At 45.7% G+C, this 12,305-nt stretch overlaps 1 protein-coding gene across 3 annotated transcripts in view; it reads left to right on the forward strand.

Annotated features, from left to right (window-relative positions):
• Positions 1-7,236: 7,236 nt before the first annotated feature.
• The window catches only part of ASB9 (ankyrin repeat and SOCS box containing 9), a 32,567-nt gene continuing 27,498 nt past the window's right edge, over positions 7,237-12,305 (forward strand). For 2 of the 3 annotated variants that reach the window (XM_007466332.1, XM_007466333.1), the window contains exon 1: positions 7,416-7,509. In XM_007466332.1, the coding sequence (XP_007466394.1) occupies positions 7,416-7,509 (94 nt within the window). Of the gene's footprint in view, positions 7,510-12,305 lie in introns of all 3 variants that reach the window. The other variant, XM_007466334.1, reaches the window with a different exon arrangement.

The raw sequence follows: 12,305 nt of genomic DNA on the forward strand, positions 1-12,305 counted from the left end.
TTTATATATAGTAGTGTGTATCTGCTAATCCCAAACTCCTACTTTATCCCTCCCCCATACCCTTTCCCCTTTGGTAACCGTAAGTTTGTTTTCTGTGTCTGAGTCTGTTTCTGTTTCGTAAGTTCATTTGTGTCATATTTTAGATTCCACATACAAGTGATATCATATGGTATTTGTCTTTCTCTGTCTTTCTGCACTTAGTATGATCATCTCTAGGTCCATCCATGTGGCTGCAAATGGCATTATTTCATTCTGTTTTATGGCTGAGTAGTATTCCATTGTATATACGTACCACATCTTTATCCATTCGTCTGTCGATGGACATATAGGTTGCTTCCATGTCTTGGCTATTGTAAATAGTGCTGCAGTGAACACTGGGTTGCATGTATCTTTTTAAATCAGAGTTTTCTCCAGATATATGCCCAGGAGTGGGATTGCTGTATCATACGGCAACTCTAGTTGTAGTTTTTTAAGGAACCTACATACTGTTCTCCATAGTGGCTGTACCAATTTACATTTCCACTGACAGTGTTAGGACTGTTCCCTTTTCTCCACATCCTCTCCAACATTTATTGTTTGTAGACGTTTTGGTGATGGCTCTTCTGACTAGTGTGAGGTGATATCTCATTGTAGTTTTGATTTGCATTTCTCTAATAATTAGCAATGTTGGGCTTCTTTTCATCTGCCTATTGGCCATCTGTATGTCTTCTTTGGAGAAATGTCTATTGAGGTCTTCTGCCCATTTTTTGATAGGGTTGTTTGTTTTTTTGTTATTGAGTTGTATGAGCTGTTTGTATATTTTGGAAATTAAGCACTTGTTGGTTGCATCGTTTGCAAATATTTTCTCCCATCCTGTAGGTTGTCTTTTCGTTTTGTTTCCTTTGCTGTGAAAAAGCTTATAAGTTTGACTGGGTCTCATTAGTTTATTTTTGCTATAAAAGTATTCTTTGATTCCTGCTTTCCACACAAAGTATGTTGTAATGATTTTCTAAGTTTCAAACCCTTTGAAACTACCCTTCAAAATGGCTGTATCATATTTCTTAGCTATTTCCATATTGTTGGATACTTAGATTATTTCTAATTTCTTGCTGTTTTAAATAATACTAGTGTGAACTTCATTTTTTTTTTTTTTTTTTGCGGTACGCGGGCCTCTCACTGTTGTGGCCTCTCCCGTTGAGGAGCACAGGCTCCGGACGTGCAGGCTCAGCGGCCATGGCTCACAGGCCCAGCCGCTCTGAGGCATGTGGGATCTTCCCGGACTGGGGCACGAACCCGTGTCCCCTGCATCAGCAGGCAGACTCTCAACCACTGCACCACCAGGGAAGCACTGAACTTCATTTTTTATAAATCTTTTAAAATGTTTGAATTATTTCTTAGATGTTCGGAAGTGATATTTACTGATTAAGAAAACTATTTCAAATAGTAGTATAAAATAATTTTAAATATATATATAATGAATCATTTTAAGGGAAAAGTATTTGCATAGCCAAATACCACATATTATCTGTTCATATGCCATCTGTCTCTCTATATAGACATCTAATATATCTATCTACATACCATGTGTCTGTCTGTCGTCTGTCCATCCATCATTTATCTGACTGTATCCATCATCTGCCTTGACCCATTATTTTAAAAAAATTAGCTTGCCTGTGTCACGTGAAGATGTAAACCTCAACTCTTTGAAAAGCCCATAAATGATTTAAAAGGTTGGGTACGTCATTCAACATCTCTAAGTTTTTGTTCATATTTTATTAAGGAACCATTTCTCCCAAAGTAATCCTCCTCCCTGATATTTCTAATACTGCCATGCCAAACAAACCTGGGGTTTACAGATAATACTTTTTTCAGTAACAACGCTCATTGCTGAGACAATTTTATGCGCTTAACACAAAGAGGAGAGCTGACACTTCAGAGACATTGCCTGAGGGATGAATCCTTGTCAGGGAAGGGCGCTCTCGGGGGCCCGGAGGACCTCACGTTTCCTCCCATCACAAATCCTCGCCAGGGGCCGCTCCTGCATGGACATTTGCATGTGAAATACATCATCTCCTTCCTTTAGCAGAGTCAGTACCAGGACAGGACCCAGGTCACACTCAAAACAGTAGCTTCATTTTTCAACATGAGTTTAACATATAAAAAAATGTATATCAGGTTTTTATTTTCATTTATTAATTTCTTCCCCTGCCATTGTTATATCTTGAAAATCTTTCTGCTTACAGAAAAATTGCAAGAATAATACAATGAATATTTGTACATCCGTCACTTCAGTTCGTCAATTGATAGGATTTTGCCACATTTGCTTATGTCTGTGTATATGCACGTATGTATGTGTGCAGGTGTGTACACACACCTATATAATATATATGTATATAAGTAAGCCCATGTATAATGAATACCTATACACATATATTTTTTTAATAAATCATTTGTGAGTAAACTGTCGACATCGTCATTCTTCACCAGGGCTAGGATTAGGAGGAAGTGAGTGAGGCAAAACATTTAAGGGGGCACCAAAAAATGTAATCATTGGGAGAAAAATTTTAGTGCAATATTAAAAATTACAAATGTTAAGGGAAAAAAATCCCCTGATGACCAAAATATCAAAAATTTTGATAAAGACAGGCTGTGGTTTGTTTGTTTTAGGACCCTGCATAATTATGCAATGAGAACAGTGTTCCCCATCAGCCCAAGGTCCTGGGACATGGGGCTGCTGGGTTTATGAGGAATGACAATGGCTTGTGAGCAGAGTGGGCAATGTGGGCTTTATATATACTCAAGCTTTTTGACTGTAGGGCTTGCGTTAACTTTTTCTATTTGGTGCAAAACGTGTACATAGGGGCACGCATTTCTCCCCCTGCGTCACGCTCCCGCGCGGCTCTGTACTGACCACTTCAGCGAGCATCTCCTAAGAACACAGCTTCTTTGACATAACTGCGGGTGATGCAGTGATCACACACGGGAAACTTGACATTGATGTACTATGAGTATCCGATATATGTCTGTATTTAAATTTCCATGGTTGTGGCTTTGATGTCTTTTATGTCTTGTCCTCTGCAATCAGGATCCAGTCAAGAATCATCACATATAATGATCAAGTGTCTTCATTCTCCTTTCATCTGGAAAGCTCTTCCACCACTTTTGTCTTTTACCCCACCCCACTGGCATTTTTGAAGAGTTCACACTTATTGTTATGGAGACTCTCTCTCAATTTCTATTTGCCCAATGGTTTCCTCAAGAATACTGCATCATGCCAGATTTTTTTAAAACACACCCTTGTTTGAATCTTACCGCGCTGGTCTATGGAATAAGAATGAGTGACAGCTTTCTAAAGTCACAACATCAGCCAGCTCAGCATGCAGAGCCAGTTAGGTGAGCACAACTCAGATAGGAGTTTCGCAGGAAAAGCAGATCATTCCAAATGACCAGAGGAGATGTGCACCTTTAGGTTTTTAAAGGTTTTGTGCTAGAAAAATTGCCAGCTGGATTGACAAGAGGTTTCAGCTCCTGGGCCAGCTTCGACTGATTGGAGGTGACTGTCAAGGCTCCTCAAGGCCTCGGGAGGAAAGTCTTATAATCCATGAATGATGTCAGCCATGGACATCTAGGGGTGGGGTAGTGGCTAGTGTTAAGTCTGCACCTGACAAAGAAGATTATGGCCTTACTGCTGCTACAGGCCAGAATTCTTTTTTCTTACCTAACCTGGGCCAAGTTTCCTGAACATGCAGACACACAGAGAGACTGTCTCGAAGCTGGTAAGATTGTTCTGCTCTTGTGGCTTTTTGTAAGCCAACCTATTTCTCTATAATCCCAGCTCATATACATGTAATTCAACTTTATCCCCATGCAGATCCTTAAAAATGCATGAACTTCCCTTGTAATGGTTTTCTAATTCCTGACTAGAACTGCTGTTAAATAGTTTAAAAAAAATCAGTTCCCATCCTCCAATGTCCACAGGTGTTGATCAACATTATAAATATAATGAGAAGATAAAATGGTGATTAATTCCCTCCCAGGTACTAAGGCAACAACCTGGAAATCTTTATTGTCATTTTGGGCAATCAAGTTAAATTTGAATATGCAAAAACCTTATCTTCTTGGAATTTAATGAAAAGTAAATAAAGAAGCTCTACTATGAAGATTTTGCTCAGAAAGAATGGAATGGTATCTAGCTTTCCCACTGCACCCCTCTGTTTAACTCCTTGTCAGCAGTCTACATTGGGAGTAAATTTCTCCCTCTCTGCCAAACAGAAGTTGCATCGTTCTTCAAATCTTTCCTGACGCAGCAGTGAACAATGTATATGCTATGGCCTTCTCGGTTAATTCTGCAAATAGAGCTGGAGGGCAGTTTGGCAGTGTTTCAATTTTAAGTGAACAGCTTAATTAATTAATAATTGTAGATTCACATGCAGTTGCAAGAAATAATACAGAAAGATCTCCTATAGCTTTGCCCAGTTTTCCCCAATGATAACTTTGTGCAAAACTGTAGTACAGGACTTCCCTGGTTGCACAGTGGTTAAGAATCCGCCTGCCAATGCAGGGGACATGGGTTCAAGCCCTGGTGCGGGAAGATCCCACATGCCACGGAGCAGCTAAGCCTGTGTGCCACAGCTACTGAGCCTGTGCTCTAGAGCCTGCGAGCCACAACTACTGAAGACTGCGTGCCTAGAGCCCGTGCTCCGCAACAAGAGAAGCCACTGCAATGAGAAGCCTCTGCGCTGCAACGAAGAGTAGCCCCCGCTTGCTGCAACTAGAGAAAGCCCGTGCTCAGCAACGAAGACCCAACAAGCCAAAAATAAATTAAAAAAAAACAAAAAAACAAAAGAACTGTAGTACAATATCACAACCAGGAAATCAACATTGAGACCATCCATTGATCTCATTTGGGATTCTCGTTTGACTTGTACCCACTCTTTTTGTTTTTTGCGGTACGCGGGCCTCTCACTGCTGTGGCCTCTCCCGTTGCGGAGCACAGGCTCCGGACGTGCAGGCTCAGCGGCCGTGGCTCACGGGCCCAGCCGCTCCGCGGCATGTGGGATCTTCCCGGACCGGGGCACGAACCCGTGTCCCCTGCATCGGCCGGCGGACTCTCCACCACTGCGCCACCAGGGAAACCCTGTACCCACTCTTGTGTGTGTCTTTAGTTCCATAGAAATGATCAAGTGTGTATGAGCACAACTTGGACCCAGCATGTCCACTCTTAGGAATCTCACCTCCAGAAATATTTGCATATTGTCACTGAGCCAAATTTGGGGCCACTCGCCTGTGCAGTAAAGCCAATCTACTGACACCAGGTTGTGGTGAAGGAAAGTATAGCGTTTATTGTGGGGCACCAAGCAAGGAGAACGGGTAGCTCATGCTCAAATGACCCAAACCCTCCAATGGCCTTCAGTGGAGGGGTTTTAAAGGCAGTGTGAGGGAGGGCGCTGCAGCTTGCCTGATGAGCTCGTGCACAATTCTTGGATTGGCTGGCATCAAGATGAAGTTTCAAGCATCGTCAACCTTCAGGTTTTGACCAGTCTAGGGTCTACATGCTTGCAGTCAGCAGTTTTCATCTGGTGCAAGTCTGCTTCCTGCACAGCTTAGGCATGTGTGTCAGACCTTTAGCTGTATCTTTTAGGGAGCTGAGAGTTCAGTGATTCTGCTGGGTAGCTGGTTTATAGTCTAAAGTGTCACCAGTTTCCCCACCCCACATTATAATATTCTTTGTTTCTATACCTTCACATTTCCCAATCATTAGCTCTTGAGACAGTCTTTTGAGACTCAGGGAGGCCTGGGAGACTAAAGCAAAAGGCTTTTACTTCAAAGGACAGGGACACAGGGGCTTGTACATGGCTTAAATCCCCCCTTGTCTTTGATACGCCTCAGTCTGAGGGAAACAGGTTCAGGACAAGAAAGGGAATAAAATTTTGGACAGAGGTTAATCATAAACTTGGTGGAGGAACTCAGTTTTAGGGGGACTTGGTTTCAATATGCGCACGAAGCCATATGGAGAGATCTATGGACTGCAGTATTTTTGTAGTAGTAAAAGAAAATGGTAACATTCTGCTTCCATCGTTAGGGGAATAATGAAATACTTTTGGCATGAAATATTTATGGAATGCTATGCAGTAGTAAATAAAGGGACAGAGCTATTCTGCTGAAATGGAAAGATCTCCAAGACAAATGTAAAAAGCATATAGGATAATCTAATTACAATTATGTGGAAAATGTAAAGGAATGAATGTGTATCCACATACATGTGTGCATGGAAATGCATTTTAAAATATGAAGGACATTCCTCAAGCTGTAAATAGTGGCTAGCACGTGGGTCAACTGAGGCTTCATAAATCCAAAACAGTAAGGCTGTATCTTTGGCGTTAAAAATGATCTGCAATTATTTCATAGCCAGGCTCTGCTTGAGAAGAACTCAGAGACTTCCTGAATAGGGAAGAAAAATCCCTTTCTACCTGGAAGAGAGGAGCTGGGTGCGGGGAGGAGGGGGGGGAGTCCGGGGGTGGCCATCAGCCTGAACCAGCACCAGGTGGTGCAGGGAAACGGGGTTTATCTGAAAACACACAGACAAAACCCCAAATGTTTTGTAAAGGCGAATAGGCGGAACCTTCACAAAGTAAAACTTTTTATAACGAATCATTGAAAGATAGCAGCTCTCCTTCAGCGCTCCCTGCCGCCCAGCAAATCCATTTTTGTTTTTGCGATAGCAAAACCCTGAATTATTTTGGAGGAGGGTGAGTGGGACATTTAGCGCAACCCTGGCAGTCAGAGGAAGAAAACAGAGGTTCTTTCCAAACGTGCATTTTTGTAACGTATAGAGACTTTTTCCTATAAGCAACTCCCAGAAAAATTGAAACCACATGTGCAGATGGCCAGGGCGTGCTGTGTAAGTTGCTGTGCAAGCAGTTCAGCAGGGCTGCAGCAAAACCAGCTTTCTCAGCTCCTGGGTTCTGCGGCTTGTCTCAACAACAAGAAACCCCCAAACAACAACCGGATCCCAGCAGGGGGAACAACGTTCCAGCAGACCAGTGCTTTCCTGCCCGCTCCCGCACACCCTAACCCTGGGCTCTCCCAAAGTTACATACTGTGTTTCCTTCCTGAGGAACCTCAAGGCTTCCTCCCTGATTGGTCTCAGTTTTGGAAAGGACGTGACATCAGCAACTTTGCAGACTTGGGGCTGGGGGGCTGCTGTGGGCTTTGGGCAGCCTCTAGCCAGTTAGGTGGAGAGACAGCGTGTGTGTACGTGTGTCTGTCTGACCACAGGTAGTATTCAGATTACCCTGCCCTGTTCTCTGCCATCTGACCAGGACGGTGCTGCCCAGCCAGTCACAGCCCTGGAATTTCCCAGGAGCTGGGGGAGCATGGAATTTGGACTTTCCCTGAACAACTGAAGCGGAGCTTGCCCAGCCCAGGAGAGCACCATGGATGGTGAACCACGGGGCAGCAACGGCAGCAAGCCCCCGAGGCTGGAAGACTCTCCGGACGTCAGGCTCCTTTCCAACCCATTGATGGGGGGTGAGTCTAGGGGCTGTGGAGTCAGCCTGCTGGGGAGGTCGGTTAACGTGCTTAGGAGAGAGGAGAGAAAAGGGTGGGGCAATTTCAGTGACTCCATCTGAGACGTGGCCACGGGGCAGTAGCTGGACAGATGTCCACGGCTTGCTGGGATCTGTCTTTCACACGGTTGTTCAAAAATGTGTACACCTCTTTCCGCAGGGTCCTGTGGACCATACCAAGTCAATGATCACCATTTACTCTCCAGGAAAAACTTCAGCTCCAAAGAATTATTCTTTGTGGGTCAAATGTATCATTTACATTACAGTTATTTCTAAATAGGAACATCTTTATTGCGAAAACATTTATTAAAAGGTCTTAGGTATTTGGCATTTAGGTGGGGCTGGGTTTATAAATGATGTTCGAACACTGAGCACTGATTGATTCACTTGAAAAGGAGCCTTTTAAACTTTGGGGAAGTGTCATACAGGTATGATTCTCACCTGTCTCGTGGTATCTTTGCTAATGTATAGAGCCTCACGCCTCCGGGAAACTGTCATTTCCTGTGAGCACTTAGCAGGTACCTGCTGACTGAAAGGATTCTGAAAAAATGGGTCTAGGCATTAGAGGAGAGATGATTATATTCAGCGGTCAAAGGGACAAAAAGCAGGGACCCTGCAGTCAGCTAGGACTTACTACTCTCCTACTGTTTAGGTGTTGAAGGGGGAAAAGACAGAAGAAATAAAATACAAAATGCCTTCTCTCGGGCTTCCCTGGTGGTGCAGTGGTTGAGGGTCCGCCTGCCGATGTAGGGGACACGGGTTCGTGCCCCGGTCCGGGAAGATCCCACATGCCGCGGAGCGGCTGGGCCCGTGAGCCATGGCCGCTGAGCCTGCGCGTCCGGAGCCTGCGCTCCGCAACGGGAGAGGCCCGCGTACCGCCAAAACAAAAACAAAAACAAAAACAAAATGCCTTCTCTCTGGCTCATTGAGCAGACAAGACTGCTCATTTATTCCTTCGTTTATCCACTTTGGCTCATAAAAATGAGCAGAGCCCTCAACAGCGAGTAGGATTTGGATCTCCAGAGGCAGACCTGGAGTCATCAGAGATATCGAGCATGAACTTGGAGCAGCAGAAGGCAGAGTGGCACCAAATTTAACTTTAAAAAATGGATTTGATAAATACATTTTTAAAGCAGCAAACCAATCAATACGGGGAAGAATCAGTAATGTGGTTGACTTCTCCATGATTATTTTAGTGCTGAGTAGTTTTATGTTTATTTTTATTTCCGCCTGAGAGAGGGGCGCCAGCCGCTTTTCACCGTTTAGGGCTTCTAAAGGTCCTAATCCAGCCCTTGGTTAGGGCTGGGTGGGTGGGCGGCGGCAGCCAGGCACATATTGGGCTGGCCACAAAGTCCGTTCGGGCCTTTCCATACGGTCTTATGGAAAAACCTGAACGAACAGTTTGGCCAACCCAATATACAGCGGACATTCACAACTGGAGTGCAGTGTCTTGGCCAGTCTAGTGAGAACAAGTTGGGAGAGATGGAACCCGAAAATGAAGCTTCAGAAGCTAAGTGGAGTTTAGCCTTCATGCGCCAGGCAGTTGGGAGCCACTGTTGGTTCTGGAGCGGAGACTTGGCCATAATGAAGACTGTAAGTAATTAATCTGATAGCCACATCCAGGATGGATTATGGAGGATTCACGAGACATTCTTGCACTAATCCACTGCTTCTCCAACTCGGATACATCAGCATCACCTGGATGGATTGTTAAAATGCAGCTGGCTGAGCCCCACCCCTTCTGATGCTAGGTCTGGGCGAGGCCTGGGAAACTGTATAACATGCTCCCAGGTGATGCGGATGGTGCCGGTTGGGGACCACACTTTGAGAACCACTGCATGAAGCTGACATCTGGATCAAGCCTCAGAAATGACAGAGAAAGGGAAAATATGGGTGATAATTTCAAAACAAAGAGAAATCAAGCTATGTTGCTTGATTAAATAGTGGGGCTAAAGGAGAGAAGGTGGCCAAAGCTACAGAGTTTTCAAATGTCAGATCAGAGGGCTAGACAAGAGAGAAGTTGGGAAGGGGAGCTGGCTTGGGGGCAGAGTGAGGGAGGGAGGAGGAGGACTTCTGTTTTGAACCTGAAAGTGCCCAGGGCCCAGCATGATGGGTGGGACACCGGCTGGGGGCTGGGCAATGAATACGGGCTGGGAATCACACCTCAGGCTGTTCTGCAGAGGGGCTGGGCTGAAATCCTGGAAGAGGAGACATTGTCTGATGGCTGATTTATGAGAGCCAAGGGTGGAGCCCTGGGACAGGCCTCCAGTTGAGGACGTAGGACCAGTAAGTTGGACAGAGAAGCAAGAAGAGACTCGGATGCTGTCATTTCCCAGGGACTAAAGGAAGAGAAGTTTTCCAAGAAGCAGGAGTCACAAGGGTGGGTGCCAGGACCCTGCCGCTCTCCCGAGTCCTTCTCTGCATCTGACCCGCAAACTCCTGCATCCTTCCTTCCGCCCGGCCCGAGCCACTGCCCGCATAGAGCCCTCCCAGGCTTTCTGCCCCTCCTTACCCAAGTGGAGGCTCTCTCTCCCTACTGTGTGTCAATCCTGCCCCTTGGGCAGAACCTCACTGATAGCTGGATTGCATTTGTTTATGCTTCAGGAGGCTTGCCCTTGGTGAAGTGTGGAATGTGAAACAGAGTGTTGTTTCTGGATGGCGCTGACAGGAAACTCAGCTCAGCTGAAGCATATCCCCTGGCACAGGGCCAGGGCAAGGGGCAAGCCCGGGCCCAGGTGTGGTTGCTCTTGGGGAACTTTGCTGCTCCCACCTGCACTTGCAGGCTTTTCTTTGCCTCCCTCTTCGGAGGAAGGGTGGAAAGGGTATGACAATGGCAACCAACTCTTTATAAACTGTAATTGTTTAATTTTTAAAAATTTTTTTGCGGTACGCGGGCCTCTCACTGTCGTGGCCTCTCCCGTCGCGGAGCACAGGCTCCGGACGCGCAGGCTCAGCGGCCATGGCTCACGGGCCCAGCCGCTCCACGGCATGTGGGATCCTCCCGGACCGGGGCACGAACCCGCGTCCCCTGCATCGGCAGGCGGACTCCCAACCACTGCACCACCAAGGAAACCCCCAACTCTTTCTAGAGATTTAATTCTTGACTCTTCTGCCCCAGGAGCAGGAAAAGAATGTCTGTTTTCCTGAAAATACCTTGTTATGGATTGAATTGTGTCCCCCCCCACCACCAAAAGACAGACTGAAGTCCTAACCCCCAGTACCTCAGGATGCCACCTGATTGGAAATAGCGTCATTGCAGGTGTAATTAGTTAAGATGAGGCCCTAGTGGAGCAGCAGGGTCCCTTAATCCAATGACTGGTCCTTATAAGAAGAAGAGAAGAGACACACAGGGAGAATGCCGTGCGATGACAGGGGCAGAGATTGGAAAGATGCACCTGATAAGCCAAGAAACAGCAAAGATGGGACACCCACCACCAGCAGAGGTAAGGAAGGATTCGTCCCTAGAGGCTTTGGAAAGAGCCTGGCCCCGATGACACCTCCATTTCAGACTTCTAGCCTTCAGAACTGTGAGACAGTGAATTTCTACTGTTTTCAGCCGCCCAGATTGTGGTACCTTGTTATGGCAGCCCTAGGAAACGAATTCACACCTAGTCAGAGAAACTTCGGAAAATATATTGAAGGATAAACTCACAATCTCCCATAATCACACTGAGTTCTTGTTTTTAGAGGCGCTCCTTCAGGTTTTTGCCTGCAGGCTCACACCTGTAGGGAGATTTTCTTTTTCACAAAATTGAGCCCACCCTGCAGGGAGTATTCACATTTAAACAGAAGACAGGCAAGAACAGGCATGGAGAGGAAATCATTTCGTTCTCTTAGGGTGGGTTTTTAGAAGTGGAGAAAGAGTTGCAGTAGACAGGACCGATGTGCCCAACAGTTGCCTCAATGGACCTTTCTGTTTATCTGTTTGCGACCGTGAGCCTCTGTTTCTCTTCCTTCTTTTTTGATTTGTCCTGGAATCCAACCAACACTATAATTGTGCACACAGTACCCAGATCCTCTTTCCAATGTTGGAGAGAATCTCCACTGGACCCACCCCATCACGTCCCAAAGACTGAAAGCAAGTGTTCCAACACTCTCAGAGCAAGCCAACCTCTCTTCTCCCCTCCTTGACCTTGCAAAACGTTTCCTGGGAGGAATAGATGGATGCTACTCCCAGCACCCACTGCAGGCTCTCGGAGCTTCGTGAATAGCTCTTTGCGGAATGTACCGATTAGTGCATTTAAAATCTCTTCTGAAATAATGGACATTTAAAAACTCATTCCAGAAATTTCAATAAAAATGAAACGGCACCCTTCCTAATGTGCTGCACGGTTTGATGGAGACTCAGTTTAAAAGAAAGGTAAGTTGAATGGCACCGACTGGAGGACTTGCGGGGTCGTTTCCTTAGGAGAGCTCCCTGCCCCATGTTAACCATGAGCTACACTAATGGATCTGTGGCATTGCCCATGACCCCCATTTGGCATCTGTTTCTTGGCAGTAAAACCAATGGATCTTGGTTCAAAAAGTACTGCGGAAGAATCCTTAACACGTACCAAGCGCTTGGATGATGTGTTGTATAGATATAATGGCCCTTGAGTTTCAAAGACTTCATTGGGATCAGTGGAAAAGGGCACGTGACCTTGAGTTTTCCCTTCATCCATAGCCTCCTTCTATGAGTAGCGTCCATGTTCTGGCAGGAACAGGTCCCCTTTCCTGCTTATTCTGTTCCCTCCAGTTGTCAGCAGGACGGCAGGCACA

Source organism: Lipotes vexillifer, unplaced genomic scaffold, assembly GCF_000442215.2.
Source record: "Lipotes vexillifer unplaced genomic scaffold, Lipotes_vexillifer_v1.1 scaffold169, whole genome shotgun sequence".
In the NCBI taxonomy this organism is placed as follows: Eukaryota; Metazoa; Chordata; class Mammalia; order Artiodactyla; family Lipotidae; genus Lipotes; species Lipotes vexillifer.